At 40.3% G+C, this 22,802-nt stretch overlaps 2 protein-coding genes across 2 annotated transcripts; one reads left to right on the forward strand and one right to left on the reverse strand.

Moving 5' to 3' along the window:
- The first annotated feature begins 534 nt into the window (after positions 1-534).
- Positions 535-10,207, forward strand: LOC131977220 (fatty-acid amide hydrolase 1-like). Its single transcript, XM_059340421.1, has 16 exons — positions 535-543; positions 1,187-1,425; positions 1,705-1,818; positions 2,094-2,234; positions 2,459-2,592; positions 2,763-2,969; positions 3,083-3,123; positions 3,212-3,336; positions 3,694-3,819; positions 3,941-4,038; positions 5,257-5,353; positions 6,289-6,332; positions 6,447-6,486; positions 6,563-6,671; positions 7,443-7,588; positions 7,679-10,207. Exons 2-16 carry the CDS (start codon positions 1,198-1,200, stop codon positions 7,799-7,801), a joined length of 1,773 nt encoding a protein of 590 aa, XP_059196404.1. The 5' UTR covers positions 535-543; positions 1,187-1,197; the 3' UTR covers positions 7,802-10,207.
- A 5,869-nt stretch (positions 10,208-16,076) lies between these two features.
- Positions 16,077-21,597, reverse strand: LOC131977231 (diencephalon/mesencephalon homeobox protein 1-A-like). Its single transcript, XM_059340437.1, has 5 exons — positions 21,416-21,597; positions 19,432-19,603; positions 19,114-19,292; positions 18,454-18,913; positions 16,077-17,859 (listed from the first exon to the last, which is right to left on the reverse strand). The coding sequence occupies exons 2-5, from the start codon at positions 19,583-19,585 to the stop codon at positions 17,441-17,443; spliced, it is 1,212 nt and encodes a 403-aa protein (XP_059196420.1). The 5' UTR covers positions 19,586-19,603; positions 21,416-21,597; the 3' UTR covers positions 16,077-17,440.
- Between the last annotated feature and the right edge of the window lie 1,205 nt (positions 21,598-22,802).

Genomic DNA, 22,802 nt, shown 5'->3' on the forward strand with positions numbered 1-22,802 from the left:
TGCTAACTAATGACTCCAATTAGCTCTTAATGGAGTCATTAGCCAAAGGGTTCACTTACTTTTCTACAGTGGTGGGCCGTCAGGGCCAGCAAGGCCTTCTCTGCTGGCCTAACATAACCAGAAATCATGATCATAATTATGATAAAGGTTAATTTAATTTTTTATTTTCTTTCCCTAAATATCTAAAAGTATTCATATTCTCTTCATGTCATATTATGCTCCTTCCAGTGCTGTTGTTTTTAGGTTAGAGTTTTTATCCAATCAGAATTCAGCTATCTTATGTTGCCAGGCTGTATGAAATCTGCCCGGGCCTTCAGAATCAACAATGCGGGCGTCTGTGCACTGTAAGTGAACGGGCAAATACAGTTGATAGATAGTTGCGATAGCCAATCAGATCACGAGTTGTGTCAGTAAGGCCCTCTAGCTGGCTTCACGTTGAACGTGACATTTACGCGTCCTGTGATTGGATATGGATACTTACTAGTTTGAGCACGTCAGTGCTGTGCAGATCTACAGAGTCACACCTGGCCGGGACTGTTAACGGTATGTCAATAATCTGGCGCATTGGCGCAGCTGTGTGGTTGTACTCAAAGCAACAGGTGACAGAAAGTCGTGATACGTCACGTCTTGACATGAAAACGTTTTTTTACAAAGAGACTTGTTTATTGTGTCGCTGTCGCCAAAGTATGGCCGTCTTGTTAGTGTCTTTCTGATATTAAACTGCGATTTTGCAATGTATTGTACAATCTTGTTAACGCTTGCATATTCTTTGTGGACTCATTTATATATATAATAATATATATATATATATATAATAAAACTTTTTGGAAAGATAATATTAAAGACCCTTTTATTTTTAAGTTTTGACAGTAGCATACCAGATATGTTTTAATTGCTGATGCGCCGGATAATAGCCCATTTTGTACACAACTGAGGTGATGCAATGCCTAGTAGTGCTTAAGTGTGTTTCTAACTACTCTCCAGTCCTGGTGTTATAAATGCTGGCGTAATGAAAGGTATTTATTGACTAAGTTGGACATCACTGAAGGCTTAAGTGTGCTTTTCTACCAGAATAATTAACCGTACTGAGTTTTTGACTTTCTATTATATCCACCATCAAGTCATACAGGTTCAGTATGTGATTATTTTAGCTCCAGTAAGCCAACATTCATCCTTGTGCTTGCAGTGAGAAGACAAATGATGGGAATCATGGACAACGTTAAACAGTTTCTTCAAGGAGTGGAGCTTGACATCTGGATGGCGGCACTGCTGACAGGGGCTGCCTGCGCTGTGGGAGCTCTGGTGCTGCTGGTGCAGAAGGTCCACAGCCACCAAGAGACCAGGGGAAAGATCCAGAGAGCCAGAGAGCGGAGGACTGAGAGCGTGCAGCGGGCTGAGCAGGCTGTGCTCCAGTACAAGAAGTTGGTGAGAGTTGACACTAATGGGTTTGCCGTCCACTTCTATCTTTGTCTAAGAACTGAACTCAGTTTTGAATTGATTTGCAACTATGTTGCTCACCAAAAATAGTATAGGCATTTATCAAAAAAAATGCAACATGGGTTGGTTCCAGCTGCTGAGATAGCCATTTATTTCTGCTGTTTGTCTAATATGGCAGTGAACTCAGTACTTTAGCTTTAGATTGTTGATTATTGTGTGTGTGTGTGTGTGTGTGTGTGTGTGTGTGTGTGTGTGTGTGTCCTCCAGCATCCAGAGATGAACTCGGCTCTCATCTTGTCGCTGTCCCTGGCTGAGCTGACAAAGAAATTGCAGGAAGGCTCACTGAGCCCTGAGGACGTGTTTTACTCTTACATGGAAAAGGTTGAAAACCAACAAAATATCACCAACGTAGAATCCCTTTTCTTTATTTTTATTGTTTAGTTAAACTAGTACAGTGTTAATACGTAGTTTATCATCACAAAATGGATAAGGAATTCTTAAGGCAACTTGTGTAACTTGAGTAGATTTCATGCATTGCTACTTAGTAAATATTGAACTACCTGCTTGCACATTTCAAACTTGACTTTCACGTTCTGCACAATCAGGCTTTTGGAGGAAAGTTATATATGAACATGTCTGCTGTTTTCCCCCCACAGGCTCTGGATGTACACAAGGATCTGAACTGCTGCACAGGGATCCTGTTGGAGAGTTTTGATCAGCTGAAAACTGTGTCCTCCAACAAGACAGGTCTCTTGTATGGAGTTCCAGTTAGCATCAAAGAAAACTATGGTTACAAGGTATTTTGTGGAGGGTATCATACGCTGTAGAGTTGTAAAGCCCCTGAGGCAAATTTGTGATTTATGATAGCGGGCTATATAATAAAATACAATGCCAGTGTGTGCAGTGTGGCATAGCTTATTCTTGTTGCAGACAGATAACATAGTGAGGATTACAATTACACCAACGGCGCTTTCATGTATATTCTCTTAAAACTATTATTTGTGTTTATTTTAAACACAAGAATCATGACTCTTCTTGTGGTCTGACCATTAATCTGGACCAGCCTGCCCAGAAGGACTGTGTGCTTGTTGAAGTTCTGAAGAGACAGGGAGCCATTCCCTTTGTGAAAACCAACTTGCCCCAAGGCCTATTATGGTAAATCATTTCTCCATAAAGTTATCACAAATTTAACCTCGACACAATACAGTCTGCACTGGTGGAATTGTCCACTTCAAAGGGTAATATGGTCGTTTTTTTAATATTATGTGCAAAGGCTCTAATTCTCGTTGGTTATTTGTATTTTTCTTTTGTTATTTTATCTCCAGTTATGACTGTGGTAACCCCATCTATGGGCAGACCCTGAACCCACACAACCTCCAGAAGACCTGTGGAGGTTCGTCTGGTGGGGAGGGGGCTCTCATTGGGGGAGGGGGCTCCGTGCTCGGTTTGGGCAGTGATATAGGGGGGAGCATCCGTATTCCTGCCTCATTCTGTGGGATCTGTGGCTTTAAGCCAACACCAGGTCGTCTCAGGTGAGAATCTCTGCTTCGACAGTTTTGGATAATAACTGTACACTCTTCACACGTTGGGCTACATTTTTAACTGTTTCCTTGCTTGATGTTGTTTGCCTTTGTGTCTTGATTAGTTTAAAGGGTTTTAACCCCCTTTATCGGGGACAAAAATCAAGTAAGTTACAGTCGTATCATTGCCTTCATACTGCATGTGTTATCTGAAAATATGTGGTAACTTTTTATTTTGTACCTTATCAAATGAGTTCTGTCAAGTGTGGGACCCATGGCGAGAGATGTGGACAGTCTGGCTCTGTGTATGCAGGCTCTGCTCTGTGACCACATGTTTTCTTTGGACCCCACTGTTCCACCAATACCGTTTGATGCGCAGGTGAGTCCAGTACAAAAACAAAAACATGGGGGATTATGCACTAGCTATATCATGGCTGGTGCATAATCTCTGGTTTGGCTAGTAACTGCCAGGATTCTGTACAAACTAGGTATGACGTGTTAAATAGTGAGCTTTTTTAGATGTGGGTGTGCCAGTCTTCTCATGTAATTGGCTAGAAAGTGTATTTCCCAGAGGTTAAAGAAAACTAAACTAAAAGATAAAATAATAAGATGAACAGAAAAGCTTTAATCTTTTATCCTCAAATATTTATGATTTATGTACCAAAATCTATTTATTCGTGATTCCTCTAAAATGTCTCCCCTCTGATGTGACAGAATGAAAATGTCTTGTCCTCAGATATATCAGAGCTCCAGACCTCTCAGGATCGGTTACTTCGAAAGCGACGGATTCTGCCATCCGTCTCCAAGCATGGCCCGAGTCATCAGAGAGGTCAAAGTCCTGTTAGAGCAAGCAGGGCACACTGTAAGGCCACATTACTCACAGACACACAATATATGATCTACAGCCACATCAAATATTTGATATGATGTGTTTGTGTTTTTAATGCATTTTTTTTCCTTCTCTCTGTCATGTGTGCCTGTAGTTGGTGCCTTACAGTCCTCTGAAGCTTAGTAGCACTTATCATGAACTGGTAGAAAAGGGATTCATAGCAGACGGAGGTGCCACCCTGCTTCAAAGAGTGTGAGTTAAAGTTTCCATTAACATGCCAGGTATTTAATCAATATATTTATTTTTAATGACATAAAAATGATTATGATAGTCCTAAACCCAAATATTTTAATTTACAACGACTTCACAAATCACAATAAAAACATCAGAGTTCTATTTCTCAATTTGTCTGCCTCTGTGTTTCTTTTGGTGTATAACACTATTGTACACTGTGTGGCAGTCACCTATAATGGAAGTGCATTTAAACACAGTTTAATGCAGCCAGGTGTGCTGCATGCCAGAACAAGTACAGTTTAAGGATGTGCAGGAAGCATAGCAGTGGCATTTGGCTAAGCGGTAACGCTTTATATTAAGGTCCTTGTAATAACCATTAATTAACAAGTAATAAGGCCCTTGTAAGTCCTTACAAGATGCTTATTAACATTATTGTGTGTTTATAAGCTTATATAAGTGTTAATAATGGCATTACAAACACCCATGACCCACCCATTATGTCTTTGCCATGCCTTTATTAATCTTATTTTGTTTGCTTATTGATATTAAAATATACTTTATTGCTCATCTATTATAAGTTAACTATAAGCTAACTATGCTTTTTGCAACTACCGGATCTAAAGCGAGAACAATGCCTTATTACTTGTTAATTAATGGTTATTAAGGACCTTATTATAAAGCGTTACCTGAAACAAATACAAACATACAACTTGCATTTGAAAGCTGCTTCCAGATAGTTTTAAGTGTTTTTGCTTGATAAATGGCTAAATCAGGTAATTTAATTTCTGGCAATGTTGCTATGTCGATTAGTCCACACTCACCTGGGAGGGAATCACACAGTCTATGGAGGGAATGCAAATCCTATGGTGGTCCTCTGTCTGTTTCTCTAGCGCCCCCCTCTGGGCTGAAATGTTTTCACAACTGTAAGATGGATTTGGTATGGTCCCTATGACCTGTAATGACTTTTTTTGACTGCTCAACTTTTCGTCTAGTGCTATCATCAGGTCAGATTTTTAACTTGTTCAAGACTTTTATGTCTAAATACCTGCAAAGCTGCTTTCTGGTGCCAATGAGACAATGTCAGAGTGCTAAAATGTTAAACTAAGATGGAGTAAACATACCTGGTAAACATCAGCATGATTAGCACTGCAATTTTTTTGTTTCGCTCAAAACTCTGCTGCTTACAAGCAATTTGAACAGATTGCTCTGTTGTGTGCCTTATTGTTTCTATTTTAGGGGCAGGGACCCTCTGGACCCCAGTAGTCCACAGCTTTTCCCTTGCTATCTGCCTAAGTGGTTGAAGAAAACCCTCTCTTTCCTACTCAAGCCTCTGGTGAGTTCTCTTCTTCTGTGAAAGACATTTAAAAATACAAACTAAAGAAAGTGTAAATATACAGAAAATATTGTGATGAGATGCAGTGCCCTCATGGGTGGTCTTCTAGTAAAAAAAAAAACACAATGCAGGCAGGGTCCTTTTAAGGTGCTCCTCCAGTGGATAAATGTAATATAGTGGCTGCACTACTAGATACTAGACAGCTTTCTGCCTGCTGGGGCCAGCAGCCCCACTGAATGCAGCTGACGCCCTTCATAAAAAAAGCTTTTTTCATCCTTTCAATGTTCATTACCATGAAGACTGTTGTGAACAGTACTATTAAGAAAAGAACCTAACAGTGTTAAAATCCACCTGTAGTCCCTTGTTTTCTCATCACGGACAATGGTAGCAATTAGCCGAGGTGTGTATGTCGCTATGATTCAGGGTCTGTTGCACTAATATACCACCTCACTTTTGAACATTGTTGTGAACTATATGAATTCAAATACTGAATTTGAATCAGATTCTTCATGACTCACTCACTCACTTGCTATTCTGATGTGAAAAGCACAATCAAACTTTCATATATCATGACAGTTCTGATAAGGAAGTTTTGTTGAACTATGAAACACCTTAATGGGAGTGGCCTGTAAAAAAAAAGTTTTTACTACTTATTGCAAATATGTAAATCAATCAAAGGTTCGGATCAAATTCAATTTAAAAAAATTACATATTTGTGACGCATGTTGCACATTTTGGGGTAGTTCTATCAAAATGCTTTTTATGGAAAAACAAAATGCGTTTATGATTCTCATCATATTAAAGGAATTTCTGAAATATTGAGTAATAAAATGCATAACATGCATGGATAAAACAAAAGCATCAACTCTGGTCACTTTTGACACATTGTGCATCTGAGGGTAAAAGTGTGTTCATGTCGTGCTTTTATTTTGTAGTTTCCTCGAAGTTCTGCTAGTCTCGATGGTCTCTGTGGAGTTGGGTGAGAAAGAAATTTGGACATTGACAGTTTGCACTTGAGGTTTTGTTTCTTCCACATTGCATGTGATGCACAAAATGTCAGAACACACTGATTCTTTCTCTGCCTTGTTTATAGATCAGTTCAAGAGCTGTGGAAGCACCATGCCGCTGTTGAGGTACTGATGGTTGTCTGATGATTGTACATGTATGATCACATTCAGTGGACAGTGAATTCTCTTGTGTTTTCATCAGGACTACATTCAGGATACGATAGCAGAGTGGAGACGATGCAACATAGATGTGCTGCTGTGCCCTGTGATCGGACCAGCCTACAACTTATTCTACTGCAGCAAGCTTAACAGTACGGTACCATGAGCAGTCAATGTTTGTGATGAGATATAGTCTTCATCTATCCCCTTTTCCGCATATTTTTTTTTAATAAATATGGGTAAGAGATGTTCCATCTTTGCTGATATACAAATCATACTGGTTACCAGTACATCATGAAAGCAGACCACTGCATTGCCTGCTGTAGGCCTAGTAGCCAAAGAGCTACACTGTAAAAAAGCCAACTTGTATTTTTTGGCCTAAAACAGTGATTTAAGTTGGTAAAACTTTGATTGAAAACTTTGAAATTGATATTTAGGGCATTATGTAAGTTAGCACAACAAAGGAAGCCAGTTGTCTGCTCAAAAACAAGTTTGTGAGTTGTTGTTACTTATATCTTTAAGTTGGGGTTCACAACAAGGGACAATAGTTCTGCTAACTTTTATTTCTTTGTTGTGAAATGCGGGAAAGCCAACTTTCCGAGTTGCCGCTGCACTTGAAAGTCTCATTGTGGCTGTGATGTGCTGCCTCCAGCTGGAGTTTCAACTTACAGTTAAGTTGACAAAAATCAGAATTCATAGTTGAGCAAACTCAAAAGCAAAACTTAAAATATTTAGTTTAATTGTCCAACTTAAAATGTTATCGAAGTTTGTTGCCTTGAAATTTTGAGTTCACCCAATTTTTCTTTATTTGCAGTGTAGGACGCAACCTTCCTGCATGATAACGTTATAAACAGCAACACTATTACCAATATAAAAAGCCAGTGTAACACTGAATAACCTGTTTATATTTTCTGTCATTCCAGTTTATTCCTCTTACACGATACTTTACAATCTCCTCAAATTTCCTGCCGGCGTTGTTCCTGTTTCCACTGTGACAGCAGAGGATGAGGAGGAACTCAGACACTTTAAGGGCATTTATCAGGACAACTTTGACAAGCTCTTCAAAAAGGTAAGCAGGTTGGTCAGTAGATGGCGGCAGAAGGCTGTGCTGGTTCTGGTTGGTGACTGTTGACTGACTGGATGTTGTGTTTGTGTTCAGGCTGTGACTGGAGGAGAGGGTCTTCCCGTGGCGGTGCAGTGTGTCGCTCTGCCGTGGCAGGATGAGCTCTGCCTGCACTTCATGAAGGAGGTGGAACAACTGGTCAAACAGAGCAGAAAGTGAGGCCTGGAAGCCACAAGTGGGGCTGCTGACTCCTGGGACCGATGTGAAAACACAAGCAGCAAGCCAGTCTGTGAAATCATTAATGATGACGATGATGATGATGATGATGATGATGATGAAAAAAAACCCAACTGTTAACAACTGATTTCGTTTTCATTAAAGGAACACTCGTTTTTTCATATTAAAACATGTTATTCGGGTAAGTAAGACGAGTTGATACAGACCTCTTGCGTCTCAATGCGTGCACTCAATCGCCCTGGCGCGCAGAGCTACTTGGCTAGCACTTAGCTTAGCCCAGTTCATTCATTAGGATCCACACAGATGGACAGTTAGAAGCGACCAAACTCCTCCACGTTTTCCCTATTTAAATACAGCTACACGAGTAGTTAAACGACCAAGTATGGCGACACAAAAGAAAATGTGGCGCTTTTCGAAGCGGATAAAAAGGATAACTATAATGTATGGCGGAATAGCACTTGGGAGCACTTCGACTCAGGGGGATCATCACTCCTGACGGAAGTGAGAGGGAGCGGAAGTGATGATATTACTGCGCCGAGTCGAAGTGCTCCCAAGTGCTATTCCGCCATACATTATAGTTCTCCTTTTTATCCGCTTATTGTCCCATGACTATTGTCCCAAAATTTAACATGCTGTTTGGACTTTAGTATGCTTTAATATAGATGCAAAGTCTTTGTTCTCTTTTTCCACTGCTGGCATTACTTAATATAATAAGAAGAAGAAGAAGAAGAAGAAGAAGAAGAAGAAGAATCACCATTAGGCAAAAAGGCAGTGGAAAACTGAATTTACAATAAATAACAAAATTGTCATTTTAAACAAAGCTGTTATCTCTTTACAAGAGCAGACAACTTACTGTGATGTGATGACTAATGAATAAATAATAAAAACAAAGTTAATAGAAGAACTGCTGTGGTTTCCACAACAGAAATGTTGAAATTCGTTTCACCAACAATGCATGCTGTACAGGTTAAGATATCCTCTGCTCATCTGTGCCATCAGTCCTCATACATTTTGTGATGTTTTTAAAACTTGTGCAGTTAGCATGTTTTTATTGTTGAATGCTGAACAAACTGAAGTATGGGGCATCTTCATCAAGGCATCCAGCAGCTGCAAGGGCACAAAACCTTTATCTTTACCTCCTTCTTCATCCTCCATCTCTCCTCCTCCATCACTGTGCCAGAGATGAGTGGAGATCATTTTCATTCTTATTGTGAGTGATTGTTGCACTGATGCCTTAACAGGAAACAGAAAAGAGATAAAGGAGACTAATGACACATGGCGCCTCCATCTACAAGGCCAGTGCACCATGTCTTCATATTGTGATTACCCCGTGCTATTGTAAATATGTGTTTCTGTTGGGTTTACATAAATTTACATATGTTTTAAAACTCTCCTGGGATGGGAAACCATTAGGGACAATGTTAGTGTTTTCCATTACAATCGCCTACGTTTGCACTGCTTTCTCATTGAATGGAAATGGCCGTGTGCGTGCGGTAGAGGAAGGAGGGCACATTAGGAGAGGAGGGGAGCTGGAATTGAGAGGTTGTTCTTAGCATTATCTGTGGCACATAGAGAGAGAGTGTGTGGCTCTCGCTGTGCCACTCAGTCAGGGAGCATTAAGCTTTAAGAGGCAGTGAAGAGACTCAGGTCTTCAGAGGGAACTTGACATTGTTCATAAATCCCTCAGGATCTGAGACAGACGCAATGACAAAAATTCACACACACACGCACACATGCACAAAGTCAGTCTTGAAATTGCCGCATTAAATACACTTACCAATTACAATTTGGCAGTGTGTGTATTATATTACATGTTAAAATCAATTTATTAGTATGTTATTAAAATGCTGTAGCATCAAACATGCTCAAAGCACAAGTGATATAGTGCAAAAGGCCATTTATTATTCTCATATTTTGATGTTACCAACATATTATTTTATCTACATAATAAACAGAATTTTATATATGTAATTTCTTACACTGTTATGAAAATGTACTACCTAATATAAAGTGTCAGTCAGCACTAAGACTCTGCATTTTAATAATAATAGCTATATAATAATTATGTTAATTAAAATAAAAAGCCATTTTTATGTATGTGTATTTTACACCTGTGCTTTCCCTGTTATGAATAAGACATAATGAATGTAGAGACATATTTTGTTACCAGGAGCTACTCATGGTACTGCAACAAAAAATGCCTTACGGCCCGAAAAGTGTTTTCCGCATAGGCCACCATTATAACACCTTGAAATGCAAACAAGGCCAATTATGACTCTTTCTATTTTTTTCTTTCTACTTGACAGATAAAGTGTATATATTCTCAAAACTGTATTACTCAATCTCTTCCAAACATATCACAATGGAAATAAACCACAATTAACAGAGGATTGTGTCTGAAAACAAAATGATTCCAACTTTATGGACGATCATGTGCATCCATGGAGGACATTCAAGACAAGAGGGCAGTTAGCCGCATGTTAATTTCACATGTGCATGTACACCTGTAACATAATGGATAAAAAGAATAGAACTGTTAAACCATTTAATTGCCTAATGATATGTTATTGGGACATTCAGCAAGTTGCTGCATTTAAAACTGCGGACGAAGCCCTCCTTATTTCTAACGCGTATCAAGCTCTTCATAATTCATGATCTTGCTAAAGCAACTAAGGTGTTAAAGTTCCATTAGTGATTTCAACACCAAATCAATTGGCTTGTCATGTGAAAGAGTCACTAGTACTGTTGTATGAGTTACAGGTTGATGTGCAAGACTCCACACTGCAAAAAAAGAAAAGTTGGGTGAACTCAAAATTTCAAGGCAACAAACTTCGATAAAATTTCAAGTTGGACAATTAAACTAAATATTTTAAGTTTTGTTTTTGAGTTTGCTCAACTCTGAATTCAGATTTTTGTCAACTCAACACAATTGTAACGCCGCTACGAAATGTCAGCTAATGTTGCTAATGGCTACTCTTGTAGCTGTAACAAGCAGCGCCGCTAGCGTCAGTTAGCCGCTAGCATCAGTTAGCCGCTAGCGTCAGTTAGCCGCTAGTTTTCACTACTGACCGAATTTCACCGCTTTCCAGCATTTCACAACAAAGAAATAAGAGTTAGCAGAACTATTGTCCCTTGTTGTGAACCCCAACTTAAAGATATAAGTAACAACAACTCACCAACTTGTTTTTGGGCAGACAACTGGCTTCCTTTGTTGTGCTAACTTACATTATTGCCCTAAATGTCAGTAATTTATATTTCCAAGTTTTACCAACTTAAATGGCTTAAGTTGGCTTTTTTGCAGTGCAATGGCTCTCCCTGACCCCCTCAAACAAACGGAGGAAGAGTCACACTTTTTTTTTTAACCATTGACTAGTTGTAGGAAAATGTTCTAAATGTCACAATGCAAAGGATTTAATTCAGCTAGTGAAGAGAGTTTGGACAGTATAATGAAAGAGTGTTTGAAGTTAGATGTAGAGGGCATCTGGCCAAAGCTCAGCCTGTTGTAATCATAGAGCAGAACCACCCAACAGCCTGTCAGGCCAAGGTGCTCTTCTCATGTAACGTCTCATTGGTAAGAGCAGCAAACACCTCATTTACAGGAACCTTAGGCTATAAGATCAGGTACTTTAAAAGCCATCTAAACACATTCAGACCCTGCCTGTGTGCCAGCAAATAAAACACCTTGATATCGGCCCAACTAAACTAGGATGATTCTGTCTTAATGTCCCATTTCAGGGACCAAGGAGTCTATAGTCTTTATGGCTCCGTAGAATTGCAGGCAGTAATGTTTGACACAGCGGGGCTCCTGCCTTTCAGATGATCAAAGTGACAAGTTCAGCCTGCAACCAGAGCCACTTACAGGAGACATCAAGAAGCAGCAAGATTGGCAGCTTTCAGGTCTTTGGTCCATTTCATCAGCCATTACTACCAGCAGAGGCGACGTGCTGTGGAGGACTACTGGGAGGAGGGGAAGGCAGATTAACAGACAGCTGATACAGGTGTATAGGCGGTATCAAACAGCAGCTCTGTCAATACAGCAGCCTCCAAATTTCTTCAGAAGGGGCTGGGATCCCCAAAGTATGCCCACCGATTTCACTATGACAGGATTAACTGGGAGCTCCGTATGATTTTCGCAGATTCTGTGACTCAACAATTCAGTGATCCACATTCTATCGGCTTTAAATGCCCCTATCCCAACTTTCAAAAGCTTACCCTTCGGACAAGGGACACTCTTTTTCTCCCATGCGGTTCCGCTTCCCCTTTTTTGCTGCATTCAGTTGTTCATCAACCCCCGCGTCCTCGCCAGCTCTCCCATCCTCCGTTCTCTGCACATCTGCTAGGTTTGAGTTTTCCTTTCTTCCTTCCAGCGCCTTGCTTGGCCCAAGGCCCTTATAGCCAAATTGGTTTACATTGGAGAGATAAATGCTCTGCAAATGCGCTTAAACACGTACAGTAAAAAATGCAGACAGTGCGTGTCAGGATTATCACCCAAGTCAGGGGGAGAAAGGAGAGCGTCTCTGTAGCACAAAGCTGGGGAGCCAGAGTGAAGCCTGCAGATATAGTCCGTCTCATCCACTTCTCAGGAGAAAGAGAGGAGGATTTAGCATTTGCATGCTAGTCTGTAATTCCTGGCATTATATAACTTGTCGCCAACAATCAAACTCCTGTGGTATTGTGAAAGTATTGTTTCACATGGGTGAGCAAAGTGTGGAGTTACACTCTTGGGGGAAGGGGTTTTGGTGGCAGCATGGAGACAACTGGTCCAAGATGCACGGCAGAGACCACCCTATAAGCCCACTGAAGACTGCAACACAACCTCAGGCCCTACTACAGAAGGTGCACCTCGAAAATCCTCTCAAAATATTCAGCATAGAGCATAAACTACTTGTCACCTAAACACAGCAAGTGAATGGAAGAAAGAGGCTGAGACAAAGTGCTACAGCCATGGGAAAAAGTAAAAAGAATACAAATGTGTGCTGCCGAAGGTCAGGTCTGCTGTGAAATTCATATATTCACGTGTAAAATGACATTTCATATGTATGTATAACACACAACAAACTCCCAAGGGAGGAATCAAACCTGGGATGTTGCACTTACATGGCATGTAACCACTCTGCTACCAAGGTACTCTCATCTGTAAATTCACCACATTTTTAATGTAGTTTCACAGAATGTATCACCTGAAGAGTATTACTCATGTGATGTCAAAGGGGAAATGGTGGTCTTTACATGTGGCCTTTTTCATTTAATATTTTAAATAGTTGAAATCATAAATTTCAGGCATTGTGTGAAATTATCACAATATACTCAAACTCCACATGCATTTTACATGTGTAAAATTAAAATGTGCATGTACATTTTTCTTTTAAGATTTTTCTTTTCATGTTTATCTGCTCAGGGTCTGATTAGGAAATAGCTTGCAGTTCCCTTTACGCTTGAGATTTAAGTTTTTGAATCTGGTACTGGACAAAAACCTTTTTAAAAAGACAAGAATATATCCTTTGATTGTAAATAATAATAATAATAATAATAATCATAATAATCATAATAATGATAATTACCGTAAACCCATGGGAACTTTTAGCATTTTACTCAAACAGGAAGAAAAGGGTGCATCTGTTGAAAATGTAATTTAATTAAATACAAATTAATTCACATGGTGCTTTAGTGAGTATTTATGGGAGTAGACAATGTCTGTGGATTTGAGTGGGGGACACATTTTGCAAATTTACAGGTTCATATATTTTGAGTATGTTTACATGCTTTAATGTAAAAAAAAACAACAACAAAAAAACCCTTTATTTCTCTCATACTGCTTAGTCTGAGATGCTCTGTTTTAGCACCTGTCTCTTTAAACCCCCCACCTGAAAAAGCCCAGTCTGCTCTGATTGGTCTGGGAATGACTGTAATGGAGTGTAGCTGCACTTTTTATGGTGAAAAATCACTAATAACAGCTTCTAAACTAAAAACGAATATCTTTGGCCACATTTGATATAAACTTCTTACGTTATCACAGAAAATATGAAAATTAAATAGATCCTTTTTAATAGTTTTTTGGACAATAGTGTAGGTTTTTGACACAGAGGAATACATTATAACAGGATTTGGCTACATAGACAACACTTGTGAAAAAGGTTAATTTATTATTGTTTTTTAGTGTTTTGATGCGATATATTCATCACGAGAAAAAAGATGACTAATCACAACAGAAAGCTTGGGTTATATCCTCAAATTAGCCTACAAGCATATTTGACACTCCTACATATGTAAATAGATGAACCGTTACTGGGTGAAAGAGGTCTCACTTGGTGAAGACAGGTCGGCTTATTCAGACAAACTGGATCCTGAAGATTCAGGAAACAGCCATCTCCATTCCCTCCCCACCTGCTGCTGCTGTCGTCCTGTGCAGGACACCAAGCTGCTGTCCCTGTCCACTAGCATCAGTGTAAAACCCCTCCACATGCTCTGCCATGGGGATTTGGGTGTAAAACTTCCAAGAAAGACCCCCACCACCCTCCACCCAAAAAAAAGCCCCCTTTTTCTCATCCCCACGACCTACCCCTCCCTCCAAATCAACGCCGTCCCCCTCAGACCTCCCAACACAAAGCCCTCAGAGCAAACCCAGCACAGGAATCATAGCACACCATTCAATCATTGTTTTTTCCCCTCTCTCACCCCTTTTATGGTCCCACTAAAGGTTTTAGCCGGGCAGAGAAGGAGGGCTGTCACTGAGGAAACCTTAGCCCATTGATGAAGTGACAGGAGCTGCCAGAATATGATCCTAATCCTGTTTCCAGCATTCTTTTAGCCCGCTGGCATCGCAATTCCTCCACACATTCTCTGAGCTGTCAACTAGGAAAATCCCTCTAATAGCGCATTGCCCAGATACACATCAAAGAGCTCCTGGAAACCTTCAGCAGCTTAGCTGCCATAGACACACTCACACACTCTCTCACACACACAAACACAGCATTCCCATTAACTTATACCTATATGATCTTTACCAACACACAAAACCCTCAAGACAAATTGACCACATATCTAAAGAGTATGCCTGCAAAAAGGGCATTTGTAGGAGCTGTTTTTGCAGCCCTGAAATTATTTTTATGCACTGGAACCTGCCCCATCCTAAACCACCCACCGCTCTCACCTCCTTTTCTCCACTTAGACAGTGATATAATCTTTACGGTCATGGAGCGGGAAAGCGGGAAAGGACCAGGGAAAAACAGGTGTCTGAACTTTGCTGACTCCAGGAACCCTTTCAGTGCTATTTTATCTCATTCTATTCTTACTTAATCCATCGATATCCCAACCAAAGGTAATCTTCTTATGGCAAAGCATTCTGTTTCGGTGCAGCCAAACCTCGGCTGACAGGGTGGGGGAAGAGGGGAGCAGAGAGACAGAGTGAAGGGTAGGTGGGTGGGTGGGTGGTGGATTGGAGACTCTTTAGAGCCTGACACTGTGCTTCAGTCATTTCATTTAGGATTAGTTATTCTGCACTGAGTGAACAAGTGGCAGGTTCTCCCCTATGTGGTGTGTAAACCTCACCGTGGAGCATGGTAGACCTCCTGCGTCTAAATTATTTACGGTTCATCAAGGTGTCTTTAGTGGAACATATTAACCAAACTTAATTTTTTTTACTATAAAGGGTTGAATGTAACGTGTGTGGAAATCAAAAGTGTTTATTAAGATTCAGTTTTCTGTCAAGTTCCTCTCAGCTCTGTCAGACATCCAGAGAGGAGCAGGATTCGGCACACCCTAAACTAATCCTTCTCTTGTTGCCAACTTCCTCTCACTGGAGAAACTTTTAAAAATGGTTTGGGGTGTTTTGCAAGATGTAAATGTGGCTGCATGTTTGTGTGCATGATGGTGAAATGTCCTGCTATGTAATTGTTCCAGGTCCATAACAAAGATGGCTTGTCACCTTTTAGCTGACAAAGGCCCAAAGATACGGAAATCCACAAAAAAATCTAGTCGTGCAAAAGTTCCATTAAGAAAACATTATTTAAAAAAATAAAAATAAAAGCATTCATATGGTTTCTCCAAATCCTTGATTCAAACAAAATATCAAAATGCAAGACTTTCATTCAAGAAAAATATAATAAAATAACACACGAGGCATCATGTGTTATTTTCTTATATTTTTGAATAACTGGTGGTTTGCTTTTCGTTTGTCTTGGTTTCTTGAGTCAAATGTTTTTTTCCTCTTAGCTTTAAAAAAAATGAGTCAGTGTGAGTCATTACAAGCATACATTTTCATCTTATGTTTCCAACCAATGACACTGATAACATGATTCATTCTTATGTATGATTTATTCCCTTGCATTAAACAGATAAATTACTCACATTTTTAACAATTGAGAAATACAAGTCTTGAATCTACAGTGATATAATACATAGAGAATGGGCCTGTGCGTCTTTCTGCTGGAGCCAGTGGCTCAGAAAAAATGGTGACTCTGTCGAGATAAGTAAAAATATATGTCGGCTGGGTTCATATTTATTTGTCACTGTGCCTCGTCAGCGGATTCTCCCTTTATTTCATGTATGCTGTAGGTCCTTTGCTTAAAGCCGCAATTGAAAAGTAAATTGAACATTTCCTCTGAAATCCTGAACACACAAGGAGACATGGAGTTACTCTTTAGCCAGGCAGATGGAGGCGAACACTGAGGGATATTTACAACGCTCAATGGATTCAGCTGAGTGCTGTAACATTAAACAGAAAAGAGTCATGAATCATCTACAAAGAAATGCAGTTGGTGGGGGATTATATTGAGTGATCTGAGCTTCATTTCTGATAACAGATCGGATGTGACTTCATTCTGTGGCCGTAAGCCATGCTTCAGAGAGGTGCATGCATGCATAGTTCACGTTGAATTATAGAATATTTTACTATCTGTCCTTGAATCAGCCCTGTGGTTCAACACCGTCTTCAAGACTTCACAGAGAAGGCAGAAATCATTGTGAGCAGCCAGAGTTGGCTTGTGCTGTTGACTAGGAGGAGTTGATACAAGCAAAGATCCAAAAAGCACTGTTGAGTCACAACTGCAGTCCAGGTGGGATTTTTTTTTCATAAGTCCACTGAGTTCTGATCTTTTTTTCTTAAGTCTATCCAGAGCTGTTTTTTCTGTCCTGGTGTGCTCCCAGCGGTGAGCTGCATGCCCACACGGTGACGATGAGGTGAAGAGGAATATGTGTGTTGGCAACCTTGGGCCCCAAACCTCAAGTGTCTGCTCTAAAACACATTTATGGTATTTATGTGTGCCGACAAAATGTGTTGTTTCTGCTGCTTGTCAAACTTGTCTGAATTTTGAAATTGTTTCTTTGTCTTTTAATCTAGGAAACTGAAACAAAACATTAGCAGCTGTTCAGTTAAATTTCCGAGAAACAAACATTTAAGCAGATTTCTAAAACCGAGGACTAGTTATGTAAGCCAATTTTCAAATCTGAGATATTTCGAATGTGTTTTTGTAGATGTGTCTGTGTTTTGGACGGATACACATACTGTAGTTGCTGACAGTGGTGAGAGGTCAAGAGGCCCAGAGTCAGCTCCTATATGGACTAAGCCCATGATTAATAGGTATGGCCCTGACCAGAGGGTGAACACTTTGAACAGTCCGAGCTTCAGTTGGGGAGAGTGTCCAGTCCCAGCGAGGCTGCGTGCTGCTTGGCCCTCAGGCGAAGGTTCTCGATGCTGGTGGTCTTGCTGTTGAGACTTCCGGGGAGGCTGCTCGGCGCCGCCTGCAGCAGCGGGCTGTTCCACACCTGCTGGGCCTGCGACAGGGTCTGGTAGTAGGAGTGGCAGGGCAGCGAGCTCAGCGGGGACGGCACGTTGACGTTCATGCCCAGGTAGGGCAGAGAGGACGGCGTGCTCATGTCAAAGGACGGGTAGTGCACCATGTTGTTGGTGGCGGCCATGTGCTGCCGAAACTGCTCCTGCAGCCGGAAGAGGCTGAGAGGAGACGAAGCGTACGAGTTGCTCTGCGCCAAACCACTGGTCACGCTGCTGGAGGAGGCCAAGGTGGGGGAGCTGAGGGGAGAATCTGAGAGACAGGAAGAGAGGAGGACGTTAATATTCTGGAATCTGCTCCAGAGCAGTCTCAATCTGCAGGACCTTATTACGCTCACATCCTTTAAAAAACTCTTGAGAGATCTGGAAGCAGACTCGTATCGCCTTTGCACTTGTTTTTTATGATGTCATGATCTTGTGCTGTCCATGCCTATCTTACTGTGTTGTCTGGCTTGCTTGTATTTTACTGTACGTCCATGTTTTATTGTCTGTTCTTGTCATGATGCACTGTCTGTCTTATTGTTGTAACGTTTAACCCTGCTGCTGTCTTGGCCAGGCTTCCCCTGAAAAAGAGGTCTTTGTGTCTCAGTGGGACCGACCTGGTTAAATAAAGGTTAAATACAAAATAAAAAATAAAAAATAAATAATAGGGTTCCACACATAGACCTGCCCTGTGTAGATTTCTTTTTGCATTTTTATTTTTATTGATAAATGAGCTGCTTGCTGTAGTTACCAATTCAATAAAACCTCTTGTAAATCATTATGATTAGATTCCTAAATATGACATTTAATAAGGAATTAAAAAAATAAACAGCAGCTGCATTCATTAGACAGCAATATTTTGTACCTGATGTGGGGCTCAGCTGTTTGCATGATGGGGAGCTGCTCCCAGGCTGCGCTCCCTCCTCCCCCTGCGTCTCCTCCCTGATCTTCACCCTCGTCTCCCCTCTCATTTCGTCCTCCTCTCTGTCAGCATTATCTTCTGCTGCTGACTCGCTGTCCGATGGCTCAGGGGAGGTGACGTTGACTTCCACGCTCATCTCTTCTGGCTGGTGCCGAGCGGCTGCCAGCCTCTCTGTCTCTGAGTGACAGGATGAAGAGGAGGAGGGAGGAGGAGGAGTGCGGGCCTCAGGAACCAGCGTGGTCGTGGAGGTGTTGGAGGTGATGGTGGTGGTGTTGAGGTCAGTCTTTGAGTCCTCCGTAGAGCCTTCTGCGGTTCCGGACGCCTCCTTCTGCTTCTGGAGCTGCTCCTTCTGCAGGCTGCGCTGCTTCTTGCGAAACTTGGCCCGACGGTTCTTGAACCAGACCTGGCAGAAAAGCAAATCAGGGTTTGGGTCAAGAACTAAATGCAACAAAACAGCGGGCATCTTTAAACCATGGCAAATGAACAACATTTGCTCTCATTTTGCAGCACTTTCATGTTCATAACCATCAAAATGATTGCCTTTAAATTCCCCTTTAAGCTTTAAACACTACATTGGATAAATGCATTCTGAGGGGGTTTTACCTGAACGCGTGCCTCAGGCAGGTTGGTGCACATGGCCAGACGCTCACGCATCACCACATCGGGGTAGTGGGTCTTCTGGAAAGTTTTCTCCAGAGCCTCCAGCTGCTGGGCGGTGAAGGCTGTCCGACTGCGCCGCTGCTTTCGGTGCTGGGAGCCATACCGGGCCTCGAGGATAATGTCTTGAAATGTGCAGCCGTTGAGAAAAAAGGAACATGACCAGTTTAATTGAGGTATAGGTAAAAGGTCGTTTAAAACACCTCAGAGATCGATATGCATTGAGTGAAACACTGAACAACAAAGTGTGCAACTGATTCTTACCAGCCAGTCTCTCTGCAAGAGTGAGGGCATGCACTGAGGGCCTGTAGTCTGGGGCGTGCTGGGCCTGTTGCGCCGCCTGCTGGTGAAGGTTGTACATGGCGCTCAGTGAGTTCATGGCGTGGAGAGAGTAGCCGTTCACCCCGTAGTGCTGCATGGCCGGCCGACGAGCTGTCTGCAGAGAGAGAGCTGTGAGTGTCCGGCCTCTTTAAAACACACCACTCGTTTTAAAATGCGGAAACTTCACCGCACTGCATTACACCGTTTACTGCAGGCTGACTAATTGAAATGGCAACAGGTGAAATGAAAGCATTAAAAACTGCGCTCGTGGTAAAAAAACAACATTTTTTATTCAAATTGAGCAGCCAACTATGATTTAAAATAGTGTGAATTTAGCAGAGTATGTTTGTTGGTAACTCATATTCTAGAAAAACGAAACGGAACATTTTAGGAAACAGTTTTTATCCCCATAAGCTGCGTCTCAAGCCTTCAGTAAAACTAAAATATCTTTGTTTGACATTTTAAATATACCGTAACATTTTTAGTTGCTATTTGATCGAAGTGGAGAAAAAAACGGTTTCCTGAATCCACATCGATGCTAAACATATAATTAATTTAGTTATTTTCTGCAAAGGAAAATAAAATGCATCATTTTATTCACTTAAATAAAATGTAGCATCGGCCTGCTGCAACCTTAAAAAGCAAAATATTTTTGGAGTCATATTTTTTTCTTCCTTTAAAAAAAAAGTTTGTTGTTATTTTAGTATACTCAAATTAAGAAACATTAAGTCCGAGCAGATCAAATATTAATGTGTTATTAGTGGACCATAATTGTGTTTTGTAAATGTATATAAATAAATTCCCCTGCCTTTATCATATAATAATAATAATAATAATAATAATAATAATAATAATAATAATATATCGATACTGACATTTTCTCTGTCCATACAAATCAAGATAGGCTAATACAATTAATTATGACCATTCTATTATCTTATTTCATCTTCTTAGTTCAAATTAAATTTCAAGTTTGAAGAGCTTTATTTAAAAACATTTATTTAGCGAAACGATGTCAGAGATGTGCATGCTGGTAATTTTGATTCAGCGTCGTTTATTTCAGTCTGTGGCGGGTCCCAGGTCAGCGTCAGGCGCCTGCAGGCTGACGGGAGTGTGTGGCCGGCCTCCAGTCTAATGTGGCTGCAAATATGCTCCAACTATACAAAGCTATTCATTTATCATCAGGCCTGACACGTGAAAGATGTGTGTGTGTGATCAGAACGTGTGACTAATGCAATAATATATATATATATTTTATTTCTTTTCTTTTTTTCCATTGCATTATTTTTTTTTACAAAATCAGCCTCTGGCTGGATTCATGTAATCTGCTCCTTTTAAAAAAAAGAAAAAATCTGCAGCTTAAAATATCAACAAACTGCTGTTCTTTCAGGACAATGTGATGTAGCCTCGGGCTCTGATTTAAGCCTAATTATGCTAATTGCCGTGGATTTATGAGTTATACAGCATTTATTAAAGACTGCCTCGGGGCGTCAGTTCAGTCAGTAGGATCACTTAAACTACATAGGAAATGAATGGAGATCATTGACGTAAAGTCAATTAACAACCTGTAATGTTAAGCAAACAAAAATATTTTCTTAAAACCTTATTAAAGAACAATACATTTCGCACAAAACTCCTAATTTTAAAAACTGTAATTTGATAATTGTCAGTGTTAGGCCTACTGAACACTTTTAATTGATTCGTCTGAGACAAACGCACTTAATGCAGTTTTAATACTGGGAAAGACGGAGTGCACTTTAAAAAAAAAATATTTAGCCTTGATAGGAAAGTTATGTAGACAATAAAAGTCCACGTTAATAAACACACAAAAAAAGCAAAGTAAAAAGACTCGCAAAGTAATTTAAAATAACATTCGAACTTATTAAAGATTAAGATCATGCAAACTCGTCTGTGGAAAACTTCTTACCTCTGTTATCTGTGTATATATCTGAAATATCTCCACTCGCAGCAGAATATTTTCCTTTCCGATCGTCTCTTAAATCCGCAGTCGGTTGTTTATTTCTTCTTTTCCTCAGAACATCCTGACAGTATCCCGGTGCTGCGCTCCGTGCTCCGGCTCTGCTGTGTGTGGCTGTGGGAGGATGCTGAGCTCCATCTCCCGGCCTTTAAAGCGCGCACACGCTCCTGCTCTGTGCCAATCACGTTCCTCCTCCTCCTCAGCCCTCCTCCTCCTCCTTCTCCACATTACTCCTCACTTCAGACAGGATTTTTCTGCATCCGAGCTGCCGACTTTTCTGCTGCCGTTCTTTATATTTTTGAAAGCACATAAAAAAGAGAGAGAAAAAATAATCATTTTTATATTGCTTTTATTTTCTATGTTTGGAGTTTTCTGCCAAAATTTATGATTAGGCTATTATTTTAATTGCTAAAGAAAAATTGATGATAAAGATAATACAAACTGACATAAATATTTAATTATCTAAATACTTTAAAAAAATGATGTGAACAAATCTCATCATGGCAAAATGCATTTATAGGTGATAGTCTTGGTCTTAATTTAAATTCTTTAAAAAAAAAATTATAACTTTTTTCCCCTTGAAAATGTGGCGTTTGAGCCAAGCTCAAGGGGCAGACTGCACTTCTGTTTTTTTCTGGGGGGTTATTTATTTATTTATTTAATCAATTTTCTAACATCAACATTTAGTTAAAAATCCTAGAGAATGTTCTTTTAACCACAGTAGTTTAAAATTATTATACCAACATTCATAGTATTATTAAATAGCTAAACACCAAAATAAACATTTGTAATATTTCTTCTCATGTTTTTGTGTTGGTTTTAGCCCGTAACAACCGTTACAAATTTCCCGGAACTAAAATAATAATAATTTTTAAAACTCATAAGAGGAGTCCTCCTCAATGTGAACATTTGCCTCTTAAGATAAGACTTATTACTTATTTTGTTGTTTTTTTTAAAAGGAAACTCCAACTCCAACTCCAACTAAAATAGGCCCTACACGCAAAAAAATGGGTACATACCACGTGTCTTAATTAAATGATATGCAAATAAGTAGTGGCCTGCAGAGACTTGTGCACGGTGACTCTCAGGTTCACATTATTTTGTGGATGCAGATGCAGGCTGGGCTCTGCAGCAGCTCCCCGGCCCCCCGAGGGATTTAGGTTAGGATTGGGTAGACAAGACGCCATTTCACCCTCCAAAAAAATGTCTTAAAATGACTGCTGGTAAGAGGATTAAAACAATAATGCCCCTCTCTTCTTCAAGGTTTTTAGAAAAGATTTCTTCTCCCGAAGAAAAACCGTTTAGGTTGGAATTAAGGGCAGCGGAAAGTAGCCTT

The sequence above is a fragment of the Centropristis striata genome, chromosome 9 (genome assembly GCF_030273125.1).
Source record: "Centropristis striata isolate RG_2023a ecotype Rhode Island chromosome 9, C.striata_1.0, whole genome shotgun sequence".
Classification (NCBI taxonomy): domain Eukaryota; kingdom Metazoa; phylum Chordata; class Actinopteri; order Perciformes; family Serranidae; genus Centropristis; species Centropristis striata.

Coding starts and splice junctions, on each gene's coding strand:
- LOC131977220 (XM_059340421.1), top strand. CDS start 1,198: ATGATGGGAATCATGGACAACGTTAAACAGTTTCTTCAAGGAGTGGAG. Junction 2,235..2,458: donor AAGAAAACTATGGTTACAAG/GTATTTTGTGGA, acceptor TTTAAACACAAG/AATCATGACTCTTCTTGTGG. Junction 2,593..2,762: donor TTGCCCCAAGGCCTATTATG/GTAAATCATTTC, acceptor TTTTATCTCCAG/TTATGACTGTGGTAACCCCA.
- LOC131977231 (XM_059340437.1), bottom strand. CDS start 19,585: ATGCAGCACTACGGGGTGAACGGCTACTCTCTCCACGCCATGAACTCA. Junction 19,293..19,431: donor TCTTGCAGAGAGACTGGCTG/GTAAGAATCAGT, acceptor GCACATTTCAAG/ACATTATCCTCGAGGCCCGG. Junction 18,914..19,113: donor TGCCTGAGGCACGCGTTCAG/GTAAAACCCCCT, acceptor CTTTTCTGCCAG/GTCTGGTTCAAGAACCGTCG.